This window comes from Sordaria macrospora, chromosome 2 (assembly GCF_033870435.1).
Source record: "Sordaria macrospora chromosome 2, complete sequence".
Classification (NCBI taxonomy): Eukaryota; Fungi; Ascomycota; class Sordariomycetes; order Sordariales; family Sordariaceae; genus Sordaria; species Sordaria macrospora.
Window position 1 is genome coordinate 2739427 of NC_089372.1, and position 21483 is coordinate 2760909.

The 21483-nt window shown below is 52.7% G+C and overlaps 7 protein-coding genes across 7 annotated transcripts; 5 read left to right on the forward strand and 2 right to left on the reverse strand.

Moving 5' to 3' along the window:
* Window positions 1-262: 262 nt before the first annotated feature.
* Window positions 263-4878, forward strand: SMAC4_04013 (uncharacterized protein). The gene is made up of 4 exons (XM_003348120.2): window positions 263-743; window positions 822-915; window positions 983-4631; window positions 4707-4878. The coding sequence occupies exons 1-4, from the start codon at window positions 713-715 to the stop codon at window positions 4722-4724; spliced, it is 3792 nt and encodes a 1263-aa protein (XP_003348168.1). The 5' UTR covers window positions 263-712; the 3' UTR covers window positions 4725-4878.
* A 374-nt stretch (window positions 4879-5252) lies between these two features.
* On the reverse strand, window positions 5253-6685 carry SMAC4_04012 (uncharacterized protein; the record flags this gene model as incomplete). The annotated part of the gene is made up of 1 exon (XM_003348119.2): window positions 5253-6685. The coding sequence occupies one exon, from the start codon at window positions 6683-6685 to the stop codon at window positions 5627-5629; it is 1059 nt and encodes a 352-aa protein (XP_003348167.1). The 3' UTR covers window positions 5253-5626.
* A 1359-nt stretch (window positions 6686-8044) lies between these two features.
* SMAC4_04011 (uncharacterized protein) lies at window positions 8045-9859 on the forward strand (the record flags this gene model as incomplete). The annotated part of the gene is made up of 1 exon (XM_003348118.1): window positions 8045-9859. The coding sequence occupies one exon, from the start codon at window positions 8045-8047 to the stop codon at window positions 9857-9859; it is 1815 nt and encodes a 604-aa protein (XP_003348166.1).
* Window positions 9860-10574: 715 nt separating this feature from the next.
* On the forward strand, window positions 10575-11603 carry SMAC4_04010 (uncharacterized protein). Its single transcript, XM_003348117.2, has 4 exons — window positions 10575-10729; window positions 10838-10903; window positions 10973-11130; window positions 11242-11603. The coding sequence occupies exons 2-4, from the start codon at window positions 10869-10871 to the stop codon at window positions 11502-11504; spliced, it is 456 nt and encodes a 151-aa protein (XP_003348165.1). The 5' UTR covers window positions 10575-10729; window positions 10838-10868; the 3' UTR covers window positions 11505-11603.
* Window positions 11604-11606: 3 nt separating this feature from the next.
* Window positions 11607-14288, reverse strand: SMAC4_04009 (uncharacterized protein). The gene is made up of 5 exons (XM_066090033.1): window positions 13831-14288; window positions 13686-13766; window positions 13289-13627; window positions 12485-13217; window positions 11607-12393 (listed from the first exon to the last, which is right to left on the reverse strand). Exons 1-5 carry the CDS (start codon window positions 13994-13996, stop codon window positions 11823-11825), a joined length of 1890 nt encoding a protein of 629 aa, XP_065946105.1. The 5' UTR covers window positions 13997-14288; the 3' UTR covers window positions 11607-11822.
* Window positions 14289-15495: 1207 nt separating this feature from the next.
* On the forward strand, window positions 15496-18605 carry SMAC4_04008 (uncharacterized protein). The gene is made up of 5 exons (XM_003348115.2): window positions 15496-15926; window positions 16000-16130; window positions 16191-16965; window positions 17028-18125; window positions 18189-18605. The coding sequence occupies exons 1-5, from the start codon at window positions 15834-15836 to the stop codon at window positions 18417-18419; spliced, it is 2328 nt and encodes a 775-aa protein (XP_003348163.1). The 5' UTR covers window positions 15496-15833; the 3' UTR covers window positions 18420-18605.
* Window positions 18606-18943: 338 nt separating this feature from the next.
* On the forward strand, window positions 18944-20021 carry SMAC4_04007 (60S ribosomal uL11 domain-containing protein). The gene is made up of 5 exons (XM_003348114.2): window positions 18944-19008; window positions 19080-19113; window positions 19220-19340; window positions 19441-19765; window positions 19871-20021. Exons 1-5 carry the CDS (start codon window positions 19005-19007, stop codon window positions 19882-19884), a joined length of 498 nt encoding a protein of 165 aa, XP_003348162.2. The 5' UTR covers window positions 18944-19004; the 3' UTR covers window positions 19885-20021.
* Window positions 20022-21483: the final 1462 nt, after the last annotated feature.

Here is a 21483-nt window from a genome sequence, read left to right on the forward strand (position 1 = left end):
GCTGGAAAGATCCGTGGCATCCTTGGCTTGATGGATAAGTTCCACAGAGGCAGGTCCAGAACGTCTTATTGCTTCTTTGTACATACGGGCCGGTAAACTGTGCATTGCCCGCAGCTGTCTTGAACCAAGGAGATGTTGTCAGAATTCAAACGTATCTTTGCTGGTCAGTCTGGAACAAATTTCTACCGAGTACAAAAATTGCAATGTCATTCTCAAGAACTTGGGGACCTCGTCTCCTTCAGCTCCCAGTAATGCAAAAGCCCATGAATATGCGATATAACCCTAACCCTTAGATGTAGTCGTTGGAGCTAAGGATGGATTGCATGGTCCGAGCTTCCGTCTGTGTCCTTCAACCGCTCAGTGCTCCCCCACCTCCTGCATGCGACAGATGCTCGACCTTGGCGACCTGCCCTGGGCAAATTATTGGGGAGAGTCGCGACACTGGATTGACCCGGTCGACATTGTTGCCGCTACCGCGCCCACGTCTGCCTGCGATTACAAGGCTTGCGATTCCAACCCAGAGCAACACCCTCGACCAATTTACGCGCCTTTGTATGTTTCCCGATCGCGCCGCCACCGCGAATTCATGTCGCAGCGCGTCGAGTCTCCATTTCTAGCGAGTATCATCTGCGCTAGCACCACAGCACTATAACCAGTATCCCGTTCGCATACCTCCGGCGCGTCCTCCTGCAGGAGACCAGCAACCGCAAACATGGGCAAGCTCATCCGTCTCGAGCTTTTCAGTAGGTCTTGATTTTTGCTCCGAAGCACGACACTTGGTTGGGAGCGTGCCGAAACTCACCATGTTTGCCGTAAACTAGACTTCAAGTCCTACAAGGGCCACCATACCCTCTTGTTTGGCGACTCCTACTTCACCTCCATTATCGGTCCCAATGGCTCTGGAAAGTCAAACTCGTAAGTTGCGCCGGGTTGCGATCGCGATAGGGGCTGCTTTCGTATTGACAGGCGCGCGCGTTGCTAGGATGGATGCCATCTCCTTCGTCTTGGGCATCAAATCATCACACCTCCGATCGACCCATCTTCGAGACCTGGTCTACCGTGGCCGTGTTATGAAAACCTCGAAAATCCAAGAAGATGGCACAGCTGCCCCCGCTACTAACGGCGTCAACGGGCACGAAGATGGCGAAGACGAAGACCCTTCCCAGCGGTCATCTAGGAATGACCCCAAGACGGCCTGGGTCATGGCCGTTTACGAAGACGATGCTGGCGACGAGCAACGGTGGAAGCGAACCATTACAAACAGTGGCTCCAGCGAGTACCGCATTAACGACAGAGTGGTCACCGCCCAGCAGTACAACGATGCGCTCGAGGCCGAAAATATCCTGATCAAGGCCCGTAACTTCCTGGTCTTCCAGGGAGACGTTGAAGCCATTGCCTCGCAGTCACCTCAGGACCTTACACGCTTGATCGAACAAATATCCGGAAGTCTCGAATACAAGGCCGAATATGAGAAGTTGCAGGCCGAGGTTGAGCAGGCTGCCGAGAACCAGAATTTCCAGCTACACCGGAGAAGAGGTATCAACTCGGAAATCAAGCAGTATCAGGAGCAAAAGAAGGAAGCTGAAAACTTCCAGCGGAAAACCGAGGAACGAGACGAGGCCGTCATCACTCATATTTTGTGGAAGCTGTACCACTTTCAGAGGGTCATGGATGAGTCTAGCGCGCAAATCCAGGAGCACCAGGAAAATCTGAAGGAGTTCCGTCGCAACGTTGAAGCCTTCGAAAACAAACTGGATGCTGCTCGTAAGGAGCAGGCTACGGTAGGGCGTGAGATGGGCAAGGTGGAGAGGAGCATCAAGGCCAAGGAAAAGGACATCGAAGACAAGGAAAACAGTCTTGTGCCAATCGATGAAAAGGTTGCGCAAAGCACCCAAGATATGGGTGTGCTACGGAAGCGCATTATCGAGGTGAAAAAGGACCGCGACAGCCAAGCATCCAACATCTCCAAATTGCAAAAGGACCTCGCCACCGTGGAGAAAGCGCAGCAGCAATTCGAAAAACAATGGGCCGAGACACTCAAGAAGCAAGGCAAGGAGCTCAGTGATGAAGACCGCAAGGAATACACTAGTCTCCAAGCCGAGGCTATGAAGAAAACTGCCGACAACCGGGCCAAGCTGGCCAACCTCACGCGCCAGCTCAAGAGCGACGAGGTCACCGTCAACAACCTGAAAGGTAAAATCGACAACTTTGAGGCCGCTATCGAAAAGCTGCAGACCGAGGTTAAGTCGATCAAGGATCGAAGAGACGCCAGCCAGGATGCGGTAAAACAACTCAAAACCGATATCGCCGACAAGAAGAAGGAGTATAACAAACTCCAGTCTGAGCGCGTAAGGATAAACCAGACCCGAACTGCCCAGGAGGAGAAGCTGAAGGAAATCCTTCGCAAACTGGACGATGCGGAATCTGGCCGGCGTCAGAATGAAAAGGAGACGAGGTTGAGGAACATGATCAGCGACCTCAGGCGCATTTACCCAGGTGTCCGAGGCCGGGTTGGCGATCTCTGCAAACCCAAACAGAAAAAGTTCGACGAGGCGGTTATCACAGCCCTTGGACGTGACTTCGATGCAGTCGTCGTGGACACCGAGAAGGTCGGTATGGATTGCGTGCAGTATCTCAAGGAGCAGCGATTCCCTCCCTTGACGTTTATTCCGCTCGACAATATCAAGGTCAACAGCTCAGTTTCGGCAGTTAAAGGCATTTCCGGAGCACGACTGACCATTGATACAATCGACTTTGATCCTTCCCTCGAGCGTGCCATCAGCTACGCATGCGGTGGATCTGTTGTTTGCGATAACCTCCATATCGCAAAGGACATCGTATACGGCAGAAAGATCCAAGTCAAGGCTGTCACCCTGGAAGGTTTCGTAATCCACAAGGCTGGTACCATGACCGGTGGCCGCTTGCCTAATGAGAAGGGCGGCAAGCGTCGCTTTGAAGAACATGACATTCAGAACCTGCAACGGATGGCACAGTCCCTGAAAGACGAGGTGGCAGCTCTGGCGCAGTCTGGGCGACGAAGTGCTAAGGAGGATGCTTTGTTCGTCGAGTTCACAGCGCTTGAACAACGCCTCAAGATTCAGGAAGCTGAGCTGGCCGCCTTCGAGAAGAATCTCAAGAGCAAACAGAAAGAGCTCAATCATCAGGAGCGGCAGCTGGACGACTATGACCCCAAGTATGAGGAAAAGCACGGTGAGCTGGAGCGGACGCGGGCAACGGTACAAAAGTTCGAAAAGGCCATCTCAGACGTCGAAGATAAGATCTTCAAAGATTTCTGCAAGAGGCTGGGCTACGAGAATGTCCGTGCCTATGAAGCCCAACAGGGCACCTTGGAACAAGAAGCTGCCCAGAAGCGGCAGGATTTTGACATCCAGAAACAACGCATCCAGAGCAATATCACATGGGAAACCTCACAACACACGGCGACCAGCGACAGGATACAGTCACTAGAAAAGACCCTGAAACGGCACGAACGAGATCTGAATTCATACCGACAAGAGAAGGCCTCCATTGAGGAGGAGATGGCGGAAGACCGGGAGGCGCTCGGGGAGCTTGAACAGAATCTAGAAGAGCTGAAGGTTTCCCATGCAGAAAAGACCAAGAAGGTACAGGAGGCTAAGCAAGACCTACAGAGGAGGAGCAGAGACATTGAAGTCAGGTTAAAGGAGATCAGCAACCTGGAGGCTGAAGTACAGCAGAGTAGTGCCCAGAAACTCGCCCTGCTAAGGAGATGCAAGCTTGAGCAGATTCAAATTCCTCTTCAAGAAGGCTCGCTTGACGACATTCCCAATGAGGACGTACTGCTCCAGAAGGACCAGGATGCTATGGACATCGATGGCGAAGACGAAAACCAGGAAGCGCAACTTATGGAGGCTGCCATGGACGACTACGGCATCGAGATCAACTACGACAACCTCGATGACGCACTACTGGAAGACGCGAATGATGAAGTCGAAGACAAGCTGCAAGAAAAGATCTCGGCACTCACCGCCGAGATCGAGAAGCTCAACCCCAACATGCGCGCCATCGAGCGTCTCGAATCGGTCAAGTCGCGCCTCGAGTCGACCGAAAAGGACTTTGAGGACTCGCGCGCCGCCCTCAAGGCCGCCCGCGACGCCTTCAACCAGGTCAAGGACAAGCGCTTCGAGCTCTTCAACAAGGCCTTCACGCACATCCAGGAGCAGATCACGCACGTGTACAAAGACCTCACACGCTCCGACGCGTACCCGCTCGGCGGCCAGGCGTACCTGGACATCGAGGAGGACACCGACACCCCTTACCTGTCGGGCATCAAGTACCACGCCATGCCGCCGCTCAAGCGGTTCCGCGACATGGAGCACCTGTCCGGAGGCGAGAAGACCATGGCGGCGCTGGCGCTGCTGTTCGCCATCCACAGCTACCAGCCGTCGCCCTTCTTCGTGCTGGACGAGGTGGACGCGGCGCTCGACAACGCCAACGTGGAGAAGATCAAGAAGTACATCCGCGAGCATGCCGGGCCCGGAATGCAGTTCATCGTCATCAGTCTCAAGGCCGGGCTGTTCCAGGATAGCGAGAGTCTGGTGGGCGTTTATCGTGATCAGGATGTGAATAGCTCAAAGACTTTGACTTTGGATGTAAGTTACTTACTGCCCCCTTCTTATCACTCACTACCTTTTGGATGGTTTACTGACAAAGGTTTCTTAATACAGCTTCGCAAGTACAACTAATCGTTGGAAAAGGAGGACTCCGAGTCGCTGGTAGAGGAGGAACCCTTGTAACGTCATGTCATGTATGGCCTTCCATTACTTCAAGGCGGTTGGGGTGGTGGTTCTGTTAGTCAACAAAGCGAACGGAAGGAGTTTTAGGGAAGACATGATCAATCAAATGGTAGTTTTAACTGCAATGTGGCTTGAAGGACGTGGCCTGAAAATTTCCTTTCTTGATATTTGTTTAGATGATTCCCCTTCCCATCCTGGTCTTGTGCGGTTTCTTTCGGTCGTTTCTTTATGTGCTTGTGGGACGTCTATGTACAATTTGTCTTTTGCTCAATGTATATAAGAAAAGCAGTGACGAACTAGGCCTTCCGCCAGGTGCAATTTGTTATCGAAAAATAAGAGCTTCAAGAAGAGGCGGGCCGATGTCTTCTCCCCGAAGATTGTGAGAGTTTTCACTCGTGCCAACCAGATTGATGGCTTTACTTCCAACTCCTAATGCTTAAGTAACAGCAGGCTTCCCCTCTATTTTGATGGCATCCGCCACAATGCCTCGTACATCCGTCTTTGACGTCTGCTGTGCTTTTTATGGTGCGTACCGTACCCAACCTTCTTTGCCGAAAAATCATGCTGATGCTTCTTAACTCTCTTTCAGTAGCCAAAGCGGACTGGTTTCCTGCTACATCGGAGCTTAGATAACTCCTGATGAACACCGGCAGTAATGGGTGCCTCCAGGTACCGTATGAAGAGGCTCTATGGCCAACCCCATATCACCAGGAGCCATCGTGGTGATGCCAGAGCGAACAATGATATCTTTCGCCAAGGCATGTTATGCTTGTGTCTTTTCGTAGGCCCCGTAGGACTTCTCTGGGTTTTCTTCATCCATTCAAATGTTCCCGATCTATTCACTCCGCTCCTCACATGACGTCCTCAAACTCGAGATCATCCTCTTCATCATCCCCGCCCTCCATCTTGAAGCTCATCGGCATGGGATCCTCATCCTTGACCGAAATATCGCCCTGGATCTCCAGTTTGACCTTCTTAGCGGGCGGCTCATCTACCGCCGTCTCATCCTTAACTGCCGACGATGAATCAAGCAGCGACGCCGCAGCAGGCCCAGTAGGCTTGGACCCACCTGTTGTCGGCACCGAGCTGGACGTTATCCACTCCGGCAGTGCGTTCTGCCTCAGCAGCTCCTCCTGCCTCTTCCTCGCCGCCTCCGCCTGCTCCGCATCGTCGTCGCCCGTGGAAATGATAACCTGCATCGTCTTGGGTCCCGTGTTCGCCAGACCCTTGACAGCGCTGGGCTTGTTCAGCGCCGAGTCCACCGGCACGCTAATCGCCACCTCGTGCGTCTCCAGCCGGACGATAGGCCTGGCGTTCGCCAGCGCCAAATCAAAGTTGCATTCCGGGATCACCACCTTGTCGACCTCCTGCAACATGTCCGTCATGAACTTGAACTGGTTGTTCATCCTCGACAGCTGCTGATGACCGGGCGCCTCCCGCTCCTTCGCCTGCTCCAGCACCGAGCCGCACCTCTGACAGGTGAAGCCGCGTGAGGAGACGCTGTCCAAGACCTCCATCTGGCTCCACTGCGCCTCACAGCCCACGCGCGGGCACACGTACTCCTTGTTTTCCTCGGACGGCTTGGCGATGCCCTGCATGTCCTTGTCGGTCTTGTATACGCGCCACTTGATGGCGTCGATGGTCTGCCGGTAGTCGATGTAGTAGTACGTCTTGTTCTGCGGGCGGGACTTGCCGGCCTGGAGCTCGGGGCGCGTGTGCACCACGAGGAAGCGCGTGTCGCGGAGGCCCGCGCACGCTTTGTGTAGGTCTTTGTTGCCCAGCTTCATTAGGTGGCCTAGGTCGTCGTCGCGCAGGCAGGAGTGTTGCACCAGGGCGTCGATGATGAGGATTTCTTGCGTGGAGTAGAAGGCGCGCATGACGCAGCGGATGAGGGTTTTGGCGATGTCCATTTTGAAAGACGGTTGACCCCTTTTCGGGTGCGCTCTCCCTTGGTGGTGGTTGGTTTCCTTTCAAAGTGGTGTGCGGCGTATGTTGATGAGTTGAGGTTTGGTGGAATGCTGTCTTTTCAGTGGAAGATGACGAGAGGAATGCTGATATGGGACGAAGGTCGGCGAGAAACAGTCACCCGGCGGCGATAAGAAGTTTGGCAATGGTAATACACAAAAGAGTGTTGCCCGCCTGGAATGTCAGTCTCGAAATGGAGGCTCCGAGGAGTTACGAGAAAGAAATCGAAGGACCGAAGGGAGAGGTCTGCCCGACGCCGGTCCAAAGAAAGATTCGTAATTACAGTCCGTTAAAGAAAGGCCGGCCGTTTGAAAACCTCGAGTCTTCTAATCTGCTAAAGTCACGTCGATGGTTGAGGCACTGGAAGCCTGTGGGCGCAAATGAATGAAGCCGGTTGAGGATGGATCAAAAGTTGAAGTGAAATGAAGGTTTGAGGTTGAAGGTTGAGGCGGTCTTAAACAGCGCCAAGAAATATTACATAGTAGTGGATGGCCGCCGCTGCATCAAATACTCGACGCCCGCATTGCATGCAGATGCTCCTTGGTATCTGTATTGTACCTTTGGATTACCTTAAAGACAAACAGTCAATAGAGATATCCCAACCGGAAAGGAGAGTTCAATCAAATCCAAGTCTGGGGTATCAACTACATCGGCGACTCTGTTGAAGTATTTGAAGGAATTTAAACTGAGACGAAGAGATCCCGTAAGATTTGTAAGATACGGTACTTGAAGTTTCTCGAACAGGCGCATGGACCACCTTCTCTTGAAATGTTAAGCACAGTTACAGATCGAGAACTTGCACGGAGTACATCTGCAGTCATCTCCGTCACTGCGCTCTTCGAGACTCGAACCAATCCATTTCATCATGCCCGAAACCGACAAACAGAACTCCGTATTGTTCTGCTTTTTGGAAACACCATACAAATTCAACTGAAGTGGTGATTTCGCATGCTTGATTTTCACGGCTAACTTACGATCTTTACTTTCTTTTTTGGTGGTTACCTTAATCTTCTCATCCCATCTTCAAGGCGTCTGCAAGGTTCGCTCAAGGCTCAACACTGATGCACGTCACAGGCCGGTGAAGACTCCCCGACTACCGGTATCAAACCTGACTTGTTGACTGTCTTGGACTAAAACCTTGGTGTCGATTTGATATCAACTGTTTTGGACTGTCACTTTCTGGATATCGCGGGATTTGGTCCTAGCAATACACGGGCAACACTCCAAAACTTTCGACCCTTTGGACATCGCCATTGAATAATGTCGAGATATTTGGGCGTTGGAATTGTTGACATTTGGCCACAATGACGCTGATATTCCCGGCTATTTTTCTGCTACCCACCAACCTAGGAGTGGATGAGCTCCACAAGCTGGAAGAGCAGATACCAACCCTCACCTACGACATCAACGAGGCCGAAGTTATCTTGGGAAAGGTGCACAGGAAAGAACGAGCCAAGTTCGAGCTTAGAAAACACATGCTTGCAACTGAGGAGATATCGACAGAGGAGGCAGACGAACCTACATCTCCAAATCCGAAGCGAAGGATATTCCAGACACCGGCTTCTGTCGCCACAGAAGACTCAGACACTGCGTCAGATGGCGAGTTTCATCCTCTCCTATCACAGTCGACGCAGTCAACTCTGAAAGAATCTCCCACCATTGTCAAGGTGGTGAAGCTCGCATGGTTTACCGAGTCTCTCAAAGCCGGCATAGTCCTCCCGATAGATGACTACACCTTGTACAGAGGCCGAAAACAGCAGAAGCAGAGCAAACCCGCCAAAACGAAGGAAGCTTCACCAGCAAAGGCAGCAGATGTCATCAAGCGAGCCCTAGCAGACCCAAAGCCTTCTTTCCATGGCTCACGGCCCGGGTCTTCTCACAGCACCGCCAGCCATGGTCGACGCGATCACTTCCTCCCCAAAGCCCCGGCATTGCTCCATATGACCACATCAGAGCACGATATAGAGTTGCCTCCCATACCGGCCTACTTGCACACCACATATGCGTGCCAGCGTCCTGCACCCATGCATCCGCCTAACGAGCCCTTCATCGAGGAGCTGATGAAGATCAGAACGGCCAGGACATTACTAGGCGACAAGATCGGAGTGCGCGCATATTCAACCGCCATAGCCGCTCTAACTTCCTATCCCTATCCTCTCCAGAGCACTCTCGAAGTAGCAAGACTACCAGGTTGCGGCTTCAAGATCGCCCAGTTATACGGAGAATTCCGAGAACACGGCGAGCTGCAGGAAACCAAAGAAGATGAGTCCGACCCCCGCATCGCCGTGCTCAAGCTCTTCTACGAGATCTGGGGCGTTGCCGAGACCACCGCCCGCGAGTTCTACAACAAAGGCTGGCGCGACCTCGACGACATTGTCGAGTACGGCTGGGACACGCTCACGCGCGTCCAGCAGATTGGCGTCAAGTACTACGACGAGTTCCAGCAAAAGGTCCCTCGCGGCGAGGTCGAGTCCATCTCCCAAATCATCCTAGAGCATGCCAACAAGATCCACCCGGGCTTTCAGATGGTCATCGTAGGTGGGCACCGGCGCGGCAAGCTGTCGAGCGGCGACGTGGACGTCGTGCTGAGCCACCCGGACGAGGCCGCGACTAAGGGCTTCGTCGAACAAATTGTTGTCGCTCTGGAACAGTCGAACTACATCACGCATACACTGATCCTGAGCACCAAGAACACGGAGCGCGGGCAGGTGCCTGTTGCATGGAAGGGGAACGAGAAGAAGGCCGGGACGGGATTCGACACGCTGGATAAGGCGCTCGTGGTGTGGCAGGATCCGCACTGGACAACGGGCGAGAAGAAGAATCCAAATCCGCACAGGAGGGTGGATATCATCATCAGCCCGTGGAAGACGGCCGGGTGCGCGGTGCTGGGGTGGACGAGCGGGACGACCTTCCAGAGGGATCTGAGGAGATACTGCAAGAAGGAGAGGTCGCTCAAGTTTGATAGCAGTGGGATCCGGAGTAGGGCTGATGGGAGGTGGGTTAATTATGAGAGTGGACCGAATGGTGAGCCGGCGCCGGATATGTTGACGGCGGAGAGACGGGTGCTTGAAGGGTTGGAGCTGGAGTGGCGGCCGCCGGAGGAGAGATGCACTGGTTGATCGGGTTTGAGCATTGGAGTTGTGGTCATTGTATACCTACCCTTGGAGTTGGTTATGTAAGGCCATATTTGAAGCAAAGGGGCCTTCTGTTATAGGGCTGAAATGATGCAATCCCTCTGACAGATATCGCTATTCGGGATGGTTGGCTGCGAGATGTCCTTCAGCGCTGTGCCGCACCCGGGGATCTGGATGGCCCTGAAATCACCCGTTTCCCGCTCGATTTTCAGGGGAATTAGAGTTTAGGGTGGTAGCGGGATAACGGTTATGCAAGCCATGACGATATCCTCCAGATGCATTGATGCCAGCCATCTCATCTTCAACTGCCTGGTGTATGGTTTTCGATATCCGCAACCGTGGTGCCGTGAAAAGCCCGAGACAATGATTGACAGAACATATGTACTAAGACCGGCACTCGTCAGCAGCAATGAACCAGGAGCATGACGCCGAAGAGTAAAATCACCTCTGGAATTCATTTCACCGAGTACCACAACAGTCGGTCGGCCGGGGCAACCCGATCCCCATTGCACGGAAAAGGTGCACAGAATCGCACCGTGTCCTTTCTGCCGCCGGGGTGATATAGAGCCCGAGGTCACACATGATTGGCCAATGGCTAGCGTTGGAAGCAGCTGGAAACTCCACAGATGACCACCTCTCTTAATGAGGGAACAGAGGAGTCGGCAGGGTCCCGGGTGTTACCTGGTCAGTTTTGCGGGAGCGGACGGATACAATGCGTTCATCATAGAAACACGACGTGGTTGACTAATCAAGTTTACTAGGGTATAAGAGTGAACTTCTCATATTATTGAAGAAGTGGAAAGAGGTTGGGAAAAAGACAGAATAATAAAACAGTTAAATACCCAAAAGATAGTCGTGAGTGGTTCTTACTTCCTTCCCATTCTTTTCGTGAACCATCTTCCTGTTTGGACTTGTCGAACTCCGTTATCTTTACTTACCCTTCTTCCTCGTTACCTCTCCCAGGTCAGCAGATCAACATAAACAAACAAGCAAAATGGCTATCATCGTGACACTCCCCGACGAGTACGGGTAAGTTAACACCCTCACCACCATCCTTCATATTATGGTCTCGCAATAACTAACACACACAAACCACAGCTACGTCCTCCTAGCCACCGTCTCCACCTTCTTCGTCAACGTCTTCCACTCCCTCAACACCGGGGCGCAGCGCAAGGCCTCGGGCGTCAAGTATCCCGCCGCCTATGCCTCTCAGGAGGTAGCCGAGAAGGACCCCAAGGCTTTTGCCTTTAACTGCGGTATGTCTCTTTTTCTACCTCTCCCATGCCCTCTTCTTCCCTTCCCCTCTCCCCTGGGCCAGACAGAGCTTTTGGCAGGCAAAAACTAACATACCTCCCTCAAAAAAAAAGCCCAACGCGCCCACGCCAACTTCACCGAGAACCTCACCCCCGCCATTGGCGCCATGCTCATCGCGGGCCTCAAGTACCCCGTCCTCGCCGGTGCTCTCGGTGGCCTGTGGAGCTTGAGCAGGGTGTTCTACACCATCGGCTACACCAAGGGCGGACCCCAGGGCCGCACCAAGTTTGGTGTTGTCAGCTCGCTGAGCTTGCTTACGCTTAAGTTGACGGCGGCGTATACGGCCGTGCAGATTGCTTTTGCGGGCAAGTACTAGACGACGAGAGGTGGGTATGAATGGGGTGTGTGTTGAAGCGGTGCAGATGGGTAGATAAAAACTAGAAGTACAAAATGGAAATGGAAACTTCAGTCGTCCTATTCGAAACTTATATTCAGTTTATCGGATGTCAACTGTCTATCTCTAGTTGTGTTGCTCGCCACGAATCAGGGTCTAAACGCAACCAAGTTGGTATGGTATAATCTATGTGTGTCCTTAAATGGCGCCATCCCTTCCTTGTCAAGTCTCGGTTCTATCGTCTCATCGCGGTGATAACTTCACACCTTTCGCCATTGCCATTACCATTACCAGCCTTACTCAAGGCATCTCACTAACATTTCTCCTCTCCGGCATCTCATGAACAACATGATCCGGCGGAAGCTCATGAACCGGCTGTTGATGGTACCCATCTACACCATACCCATTACCACCAGGGTAAGGTTCGTAAGCCCCCGGCTGCCACTTGCTTTCCTGTACTTGCTGCTGTCCGGGTCCCAGCGACGATTGTTGTTGATGCTGCTGCTGCTGCTGCTGCTGTCCAGGCAGCCCTGGCTGCCCTTGCGATTGTTCCGCATTCTCCTCCATCAGCCCCCTCTTCTTCGTACGTCTTCGAGCGAGAAAATAACCCAGCGCTATCCCGGCAGCAATGGCTGCCACGCCGCCTACCACGCCGCCGGCAATGGCCCCTGCGTTGCTGCTGCTGCCGCCGCCGCTTTTGCTTCCGTTGCTGTCGGAGGGGTCATTTGTTGAGCCGGAGGCAGATGGCGAAGAGGGGTCGGAGGGAGTCGATGGCGAGGAGGCGTCGCTGTTGTTGGTGGCTTTGAAGTATTGTTGTGCGAAGACGGATTCTAATTGGCTGTTCGTGAAGCCGGATTCGGGTTTTCTGCCTCTGTGGTGCAATGGGGGACTGGTTAGTGATTTTTTTCTACTGTGTTTTGCTATGTTTTTCCCTGAAGGGTGTCGAAAGGTCAGTCACTTACTTGTCGTCGTAATATGACTGAATAGCCGAGGCAGGCGAGTACGAGGTTCGGTTCGCTTTGTAAGTGTCTGTAATTTTCAAGGTAGCCAGATCAAATACCGCGATGCCCTGTGGGAAGGGATCGCTGGTCGTGAATGTACCCTTATACAATGTTCCGGGCCCTTCTCTGGTACTGTCGACGCCTCCGATTGTTATGATCTGACCACCACCGACGCCGTTGCAGCTGAGCGAGTGTCTGGGGTTCCGTGCCGTGTAGGGGACTTTGGTCCAGTAGAACCCAGGCAATGTGAGCACGTATGCATCGTCGAAAGATACAGATGAGCTGCCCAGATGACGACCCCAGCCGGCGTAGATGAGAATTTCGTAGGTCTGGTTGTCCGACGCCACGCCTGCCATACAATATTCCTGTCTTGGAGCAGGCGAAGTGCCTGATGTGCTTTGTTCGAACCACGCATTGCTGTCGATGTCGAAGATGCGTGCGGTGTCCATGGAAACCAGCTTCTCGTCGTCTTCGCCTGCCTTCATGGCCCCTATGAAACCTCCCACGGAAACCAGGATCCCCTTTTTGCCGAAGTTGGGAACATAGAGTATGCTGCCAAATTGTTCCGATCCTTCTGTGGAAGCAATGGAGACGGATGTATTGGTGGCCGTCTTCGACGCGAAGTCGTACGTGAGAAGGCCACTCACCGGTCCCTCGCGGAAGTCAGATTCATTGGTGCTCCACCTATTAAATCCTGTTGTGATCAAGGTCAGCTTAGCGAATCTCCTCAAAAGTTTCTAAGACTGGGGAGGGAGGGTTGCGTACCTCCGAGGAAGTAACCAACACCATTGCCACTAGCTGTTTTCCCTTTGAACGGTCTCGGCTTTTCTGTAAACGTCTTATCCGCAGTGCTGTTCAGGTTTTGCCAGGTTCCGCCGCCTTTACCATCTGGCTTAAATGACCATAGACCTTGAGGTTGATTGGCGTTGTCCCCAAAGCTCGACTTGACGCCGGCGAACCCCGTGTATAGGACACCTTCAGTCTCGTCTACCCAGATTCCTGCGCCAGCGAGGTTGGCGGCACCGGTCGGTTTGGATGTTGAGTCGAACCGGACTGAATCACTTGTCCAGTCCTTGGACAGATCGATAGATAGCAAGGAATTAGCTAGACTAGAGTTAGGGTGGTGCTGTAAGCTCAATAATTCGTTCATGAATAGGCTTACAGTATTGAAAGTTGATGTTGGTACCGCTGTAATACGAGACTTCGCCACCGTCAATGTACACTCGCCCGTCCAAGACCGCGGCTTTGGTTCGATTAGCCCGATTGTCATGGAGCGCTGAGGAAGAGACTTTGATGACATTACTAACACGTATGATAGCCTCTTCGCAGAAAAGTTGACGAACTGACAGCGCCGTTCACCTGTCGTGGAAGAACAACTGGATCCTCTGGTTCGGGGAGGGTGGTAATGGTAGCCGCCTGGCAGATCCATGGCTGTATTACACACCATAAAAGGGGAGTCGACCTCCTGACCATAATGTCTGATTTCACCGGAGATATGAAAAAACTGCAACAAGAGTGTGGAGGGAAAAGAAAGAACAATGGGGGAGAAGAATAAAATTCTTGGAAACCATACTCACCGCGTCAGCTTCCTACGCACAGAAAGGGCTAGATCCCCTGAAGCGCCATTGAGACATGGTGGTAGGTGAGGAACCTATAGGATCCGACTGTGATTATAGACGAGGGCGGGAGATGTGAGCCACGGTCAGATCATCGTCGATGGTTGACTGTTACCTGGTGACTGCTCGCCTACCCCCGTATCTTAGCGTACCCAGGTGTTGCAATCAAGTCAGCACTACATCATGAAGTCGCCCAAAATACGGCTGATCACTACTCGTCGTGTAACAGGTGGGAATGAGCCTGCCTGGAAAGGAGGTGATCGCCCGAGAGCGTTCGTGCTATGCAGCACAAGCCGCAATTTCACCAAGCTGTGGCACTCTGATAGGATGATTGACTGAGGGAGCAAGTGAACGGCGATTTGATGGACTTTTCCGCGACAGATGGACTTGTTGAGGATTCCCCAACGGTAGCACGAAAGGTAATCTGGTCATGCACCGGAGCAGAATTCGTCACGGTGGGCTGAAACAGGGGTACGATTCCTTCAAGAACACCAAAAGCTGGCATGGTGATAGGCATCGTTATGAGACCGAGCTTTCGAGTTTAGATGCGAACAGCCCAATCAGAACTAGCTGATAGTCAACGGTCACTGGTAAGACTCATGGCTGGCGCCGATGGGCATCGGAATCAAAAGGCTGATGCCTCCCCAGGTTTTGAAGGATGATGGTAATGGCGAGCATATGATGCTGAGTATGACTTCCATTTTGGATGTTTGATACCGCAACCCGCCAATTGTATCTGTCGTTCGTGGTCCAACGGCGCGGGAATATCACCGCACCGGGAAAACACTTGACACATCCGGGAAGGTGTGCTGACGGAAGAGGTTGCGGGTGTTCTAGGATTGATGAGATGCAGTTCACCACGGTGAGAGGGTGAAGTGGGTGTGAGTGGGTGAGTGTGAGTGTGAGTGGGTGAGTGGCGTCAGCTCGTCAAGCAAGGTGCCTGCCAGCTGCCAAGAAGTTTCCTGCCGCCTGTCAGTAGAGCTAGCCTTTTGCGGGCAAGAAAGAAACCTACCTGTCCTTTTCGACAACTGGAGGGGAGCGAATGACAACAGAGCCGCAAATCAGGAATTGATATCGCCCGCTGCAGTCGGCATCAGTTCAGGAAAAGCAATTGGGATATTTCTTGAACACCTTTCGTCCCATCACTAGTCGAAACCACCTGGCCCGATTGCAGCAGAGCAGCGTGTCACCAACTTTTCGATCTTGAGCAAGGCTTCCTGGACGGCGGTCAACACTTTAAAAGTGGACCTTGAATTTTCAGGAGCTTCGAAAGAAAGAAGTTCTTAATTGCTGTCAATCTTCCTGGCGAGACACACGTGCTGGGATCCCGTACGTACCTCATTGCTTCCCCCGCGGTACTCGCACGGAGCCCGCTTTTCCCCCCTAGCTTCCACATCCAGCCTCAGGTCCCGCCTGCCGCAACAGCTGCTGTGGTGGAAGGTGGATGTCGAGAGTGTCTCGTGCATTCCAGGTCTCGGAGCTAATGACACCTTGCACGTAGCCGCCCGACGACGTTGCCCGTTGCCCGCCGCCCGCCCCGTATCTCTGGAGCTACCACCGCGTAGACGATCATCCCGTCCACATTAATTCCCTTAATCCTCTAATCAACCGTCAACCACCGACACCACCACCCCTTGTTCCTCTTTATCCCCGACTGCGAGCTCTCACCCACCGAGGACGCCGTCGACATCAATATGGATTACGAAGCGCTCAAGGAGCAATGGGGCGAGGTCGAGGACCGTGATGGCGTTCGTCTGAGCTGGAATGTCTTCCCCAGCACCCGCATGGTCAGTTCTGCTCTTTCGCATAGCTACTACTTCGCCCAGCCCCTTAATCATCCATCGCTGACCCTTTCCACAGGAAGCTTCCAGGCTCGTCGTCCCCATCGGCGCCCTTTATACCCCTCTCAAGGAGAAGCCCGACACACCTTTGCTGCAGTTCGACCCTGTTAGTTGCAAGCAGCCCTGCCGCTCCGTGTTGAACCCCTACTGGTGAGCCCTCTATTCGCCCCGAGTTGTTGCGCATGTTGCTGATACCCTCTCCTCGCCCAGCCAAGTTGATGTGCGCGCCCGTCTGTGGATCTGCCCCTTCTGTCTTTCGAGGAATCCCCTCCCGCCACACTACAAGGACATCACCCAAAATGCGATCCCGCCCGAGCTGCACCCCTCCAACACCACCATCGAGTACAGACTCTCGCGGCCCGCTCCCGCCCCCCCGATCTTCCTCTATGTCGTCGATACGTGCCAGGAGGAGGACAGCTTGGCTGCCCTCAAGGAGTCGCTCATCATGAGCTTGAGCCTCTTGCCCGAGCACGCCCTCGTCGGTCTGATCACATATGGCACCATGGCCCAGGTCCACGAGATCGGCTATACCGAGTGCCCCAAGTCATATGTCTTCCGCGGTAACAAGGAGTACGCGGCCAAACAGGTTCAGGAGATGCTTGGGCTCGTACAACCCGCGATGCGCCCAGGTATGCCTATGCAGCAGCCTGGCAGGCCCTTCCCGGCCGGCCCTGCTTCAAGGTTCTTGCTCCCGGTCTCTCAGGCCGAGTTCCAGTTGACCAAGGCCATCGAACAGCTTCAGAAGGATCCTTGGCCTGTTGCCGGCAACCTCAGGGCCTTGCGCTGCACCGGTGTTGCTTTGTCCGTTGCTGTTGGCCTGCTTGAGACTTCATTCCAGAATGCCGGTGGTCGCATTATGCTCTTTTCTGGTGGCCCGGCTACCGAGGGCCCTGGCATGGTTGTTGGCCCTGAGCTGAGAGAGCCCATCCGCTCCCATCACGATATTGACCGTGACAACATCAAGTATTACAAGAAGGCGCTTAAGGTACGTCTTTCTTCAACGCAAGGCACGGAACGCAGTCCATGTCATGCTAACATTCGTTATAGTTTTACGATAACCTCGCTAAGCGCACTGCGCATAACGGCCACACCATCGATATCTTTGCCGGCTGTCTCGATCAAGTCGGTCTGCTTGAAATGAAGGGTCTGTGCAACTCGACTGGTGGCCACATGATTCTGACGGACAGCTTCACCTCATCCATGTTCAAGCAGTCATTTGTTCGCATTTTCGAAAAGGACGCAGATGATAATCTGCTGATGGGCTTCAATGCCGTTTTGGAGGTTTTGACGACGAAGGAACTCAAGGTTACTGGGTTGATTGGTCACGCCGTTTCGCTCAACAAGAAGTCAACTTCCGTCGGTGAAACCGAGTGCGGCATCGGTAACACTTGCACGTGGAAGATGTGCGGTATCGACCCCAGCTCCAGCTACGGCATCTACTTCGAAATCGCCAACCAGGGTGGCCCATCTCAGAACATTCAGAGTCCTCAGAAGGGCATGATGCAGTTCCTGACTTATTACCAGCACTCGTCAGGCCACTTCCACCTTCGGGTGACCACCATTGCCCGGAACCTCAGCGGCCCTGCCGGCGACCCCGCCATCGCGCAATCATTCGACCAAGAGGCGGCAGCCGTTCTCATGTCGCGTATTGCCGTTTTCAAGGCAGAGGTTGATGATGGGCCTGATGTGCTCCGATGGGTTGACCGCATGCTCATCAGGCTCTGTGCCAGATTTGCCGATTACCGCAAGGACGACCCGTCATCGTTCCGTTTGGAAAAGAACTTTACGCTATACCCACAGTTCATGTTCCACTTGCGCAGGAGTCAGTTCTTGCAAGTCTTTAACAACTCTCCCGATGAGACCGCATTCTACCGACATGTTCTCAACCATGAGGATGTTAGCAACTCCCTCATCATGATTCAACCAACGCTTGACTCCTACACATTCGACCAAGAAGGCGGTGTCCCCGTTCTGCTCGACTCTACTTCCATCCAGCCCACGCATATCCTTCTGCTCGATACCTTCTTCCATATTTTGATCTTCCATGGCGAGACGATCGCGGAATGGAGAAAGGCCGGCTATCAAGAACAAGAGGGATACGAGAACTTTGCTGCACTTTTGGAACAGCCCAAGGAAGATGCAAGGGTAAGTTGTTCCCCTGTTCAATCTTAATCGATCTATGTTGGGGCTTTTACTAATTATGCACAGGATCTCATCACGGACCGTTTCCCTCTCCCTCGTTTCATTGTTTGCGACCAAGGCGGTTCTCAAGCTCGTTTCCTGCTTTCCAAGCTTAACCCTTCCACTACCCATACATCAGGTGCTGGCGCCTATGGCGGTGTTGGAGCTCAGAGTGCCCAGACTATCTTCACGGACGATGTTTCTCTGCAGACTTTCATGGAGCATCTCATGAAGCTTGCCGTCAGTGGAACCAACTAAATGTGAGGGCAGTGGACAGGCCGAATGAAGTGTTGGAAGGGGGTGAAGAAGTTGAATGCAAGCCCCGAAAGCGGTTGACGACTTTGTTGGAATTACCTAGCGTTAGTTTTATGTGGACTTATACGAGCACAAAAATAGATCCCATCATTAATATGAATTCAGTGCGCTGTTCTGTTACATCCTCACTCGTTCTATTTGGAGTTTTGCCACCGATGGGACGGGATGGATGTCGTTGTGGTTTTCTGGGCGGCAGATTGGAGACCTTGGCCTTCTGTCCCCATTCACATTCAGGGGGTTGTTTTCCCAGGTTTGGCAGGTGTTGGCAGGCGAACGTAGCGGTTGCAGCACGGGCTGCACGGCGCTGACCAAGCATGAAACGGGATGGATTGTGGCTGAAAGTTGTCACATTGTGGCTGGTACCCCGCCAAAAGCACCAGCCACACACCGCCAAAATCTTAGGGCAGGCAGGTCCAGATCCCACAACTGGGATTTTTTCGATTTCGTTGTTGTCTTGGATCCTCGGTACGGTCTCCTCCTTCCCACGAACACCATCCAAGTGCATCTTGACAATCACCAGCCGTCACCATGCGTAAGTTATGGCCCTACTATTTGCCTGGCAATGATTGACGACACGAAACTGACAATATGGCCAATTTGCAGCTCCCAAGTTTGATCCTAATGAGGTGAAGGTTATGTAAGAACACACCCGACGATCCGTCGCTCGAGGCGACTCGATGCGACACCGATATCCGCGACGAACACGAATTACAGACATACTGACGGACGATTTCTGTGTGCAGCACCCTCCGGGCCACCGGTGGTGAGGTTGGTGCCTCGTCGGCTCTTGCCCCCAAGATCGGTCCTCTTGGTCTCTCCCCCAAGAAGGTCGGCGAAGATATCGCCAAGGCTACTGGTGACTGGGTACGAAATTCTGGCTCTCTATCCGACTCTACATGAACGACTTCATGAGCGAAACGAATGGGAAACAGAGTTCTGACAATGGGATTTTCAACGAATACAGAAGGGTCTCCGCGTGACCGTCAAGCTCACCATCCAGAACCGTCAGGCGGCCGTCTCCGTCGTCCCTACCGCCTCCGCGCTCGTCATCCGTGCGCTCAAGGAGCCCCCCAGGGATCGCAAGAAGGAGAAGAACATCAAGCACAACAAGTCTGTTTCGCTTGATGAGATCATTGAGATCGCCCGCACCATGCGCTACAAGTCCTTCTCCAAGGAGCTTAAGGGCACCGTCCTCGAGGTTCTCGGTACCGCTTTCTCCGTCGGCTGCCAGGTCGATGGCAAGAGCCCCAAGGCCATCCAGGAGGCTATCCACGCCGGCGAGATCGATAGTACGTTACCCACCAATGCGCTTCATGTGCCGCCATGATGGGCGCGTCTTGCGCTTGTCTCTCCCCTTGGCTTCGGTTGTGAGCGCCCCTGCTGACTTGTTACAGTCCCCGAGGAGTAAATTTCGGCTACAAAAGGTCGGATTGGGATTCTTGGCATGTGTTTAGGAGTTCAGGGCTTGCTTTACGATCAGGCTTGCCAAACGACGGCAAATCAAAAATCACCAAAGACGATTTGAAGGCCGAGCCGTCGTGTTCCTCGCCTTATGATGTGTGCACGTGTATACAGCCGTCCATTACGACATTGGACATGGTATCTAGGTTTGCGAGACACTCGAGGAATAAGCGCAGCGCCGAACCCCTACTCATTGCCTCCAACCATTTCCCCCGTCTGTTTCGTGTGTTGATATGTTTCCGCCCCTCCAACTGACTATGCAGTCCCTGAAGTTCACCCGAGTTTGGCTCCTTCTCCATGGTCACTCCCGGTTTTATTTTTCAACTCAGGAAGATTAAACGTCCATTTACTCACCACGGGTTCCGTTGGCATTTGCTATGGAAGATCGAGGTCCATATTTAGGTCTACACCCCCTCTCGCCGAATGTTTGTCGCCTTGCCGATCGATATACCAACCCCACCTACTATTTCTTTTCCCATCGAGCGATTACGTCAACACAGAGATAGAAAAATACAAATATGATTTCGAAGAACAATGGTCCCAATGAGCAGTGTTGCTTTTGAGATGGTGTGTCTGGATGCGCGACGGGGGATGACTACCGGAATGCTTGGGTGATGAACCGGGTTGGTATTCCAACCTCTGTTCAGCATCAGTGTAGCTCGGTACCATATCAGGGATAGACAACCACGGTTCATGTTCACGCCGTCCCGTTGAACTGGTGTGCACTTCGATTCGGTCTAATGATGACAAGATGCTTCCCATCCGCTCCTCGGTCTGCCCTCTTGATTCCTGCCTATCGTCTCCAACATCACATCTAGACTAAAGACCATGCCTTCCCCATCCGCCGCAACTTATATCCTCCAGGCAATATTTCTCTTCCCCCTCTGTAGACATATTAGCACATATCTGCTAGCTTGGGTGATGTGGACTAAGAAATCATCATGTGTCGGTCTATGACCCAGCAACTAGGCTAGACTATAGTGCAAGTAGCTATCCAACGTTGGGTTGGGTAAACCACACCTTCAGGCTACTCACCATTCACTACCCTTCATGTATATGCGGACACTTCAAAATAGCTCGACCGGATAAATCATCATCTTATTTCACTGTACTGATACTCTTACATCATCGACTTTGTACTGTGTCGGGCTAGCAAGTTTCCGCTTAGAGCCAACAAAGCCGGTACGTCAAGATAGATGAAGAAGTGTGCATACATACGAGATAAGGAAAGCAAGGTAACCTAAGTCAGGTATTCTAGGTATGCGATAGATAATGATGTGCGTGATGCGATACGACATGAGACGATATAATGTGGCTGATGTACGCAGTAGATCTAGATGTGGATTTGATGCGCTTAGGTGGCCGTTCGTTGATGGCATTGCCTCTTGGGTATACATACCTAGGCGGACCGACGATGTTTTTGCTTTTATGGAATTTCCCATACCTACTCGTGATACGAGATCTGTGAAAAAAAAGAAGGCTTTCCGGAAAACTGAACCTCATCATGGCGCTGACAACTGTTGACACTCGTAGTGCAACTAGTTCT

Coding starts and splice junctions, on each gene's coding strand:
- SMAC4_04008 (XM_003348115.2), top strand. CDS start 15,834: ATGGATTACGAAGCGCTCAAGGAGCAATGGGGCGAGGTCGAGGACCGT. Junction 16,966..17,027: donor ATTACAAGAAGGCGCTTAAG/GTACGTCTTTCT, acceptor CATTCGTTATAG/TTTTACGATAACCTCGCTAA. Junction 18,126..18,188: donor AGCCCAAGGAAGATGCAAGG/GTAAGTTGTTCC, acceptor AATTATGCACAG/GATCTCATCACGGACCGTTT.
- SMAC4_04013 (XM_003348120.2), top strand. CDS start 713: ATGGGCAAGCTCATCCGTCTCGAGCTTTTCA. Junction 744..821: donor CATCCGTCTCGAGCTTTTCA/GTAGGTCTTGAT, acceptor GCCGTAAACTAG/ACTTCAAGTCCTACAAGGGC. Junction 916..982: donor GGCTCTGGAAAGTCAAACTC/GTAAGTTGCGCC, acceptor GCGCGTTGCTAG/GATGGATGCCATCTCCTTCG.
- SMAC4_04007 (XM_003348114.2), top strand. Junction 19,114..19,219: donor CCTAATGAGGTGAAGGTTAT/GTAAGAACACAC, acceptor TTCTGTGTGCAG/CACCCTCCGGGCCACCGGTG. Junction 19,341..19,440: donor CCAAGGCTACTGGTGACTGG/GTACGAAATTCT, acceptor CAACGAATACAG/AAGGGTCTCCGCGTGACCGT.
- SMAC4_04010 (XM_003348117.2), top strand. CDS start 10,869: ATGGCTATCATCGTGACACTCCCCGACGAGTACGG. Junction 10,904..10,972: donor ACACTCCCCGACGAGTACGG/GTAAGTTAACAC, acceptor CACAAACCACAG/CTACGTCCTCCTAGCCACCG. Junction 11,131..11,241: donor GGCTTTTGCCTTTAACTGCG/GTATGTCTCTTT, acceptor TCAAAAAAAAAG/CCCAACGCGCCCACGCCAAC.
- SMAC4_04009 (XM_066090033.1), bottom strand. CDS start 13,996: ATGGTCAGGAGGTCGACTCCCCTTTTATGGTGTGTAATACAGCCATGG. Junction 13,767..13,830: donor GCGAAGAGGCTATCATACGT/GTTAGTAATGTC, acceptor ATCGAACCAAAG/CCGCGGTCTTGGACGGGCGA. Junction 13,628..13,685: donor CAACATCAACTTTCAATACT/GTAAGCCTATTC, acceptor ACTCTAGTCTAG/CTAATTCCTTGCTATCTATC.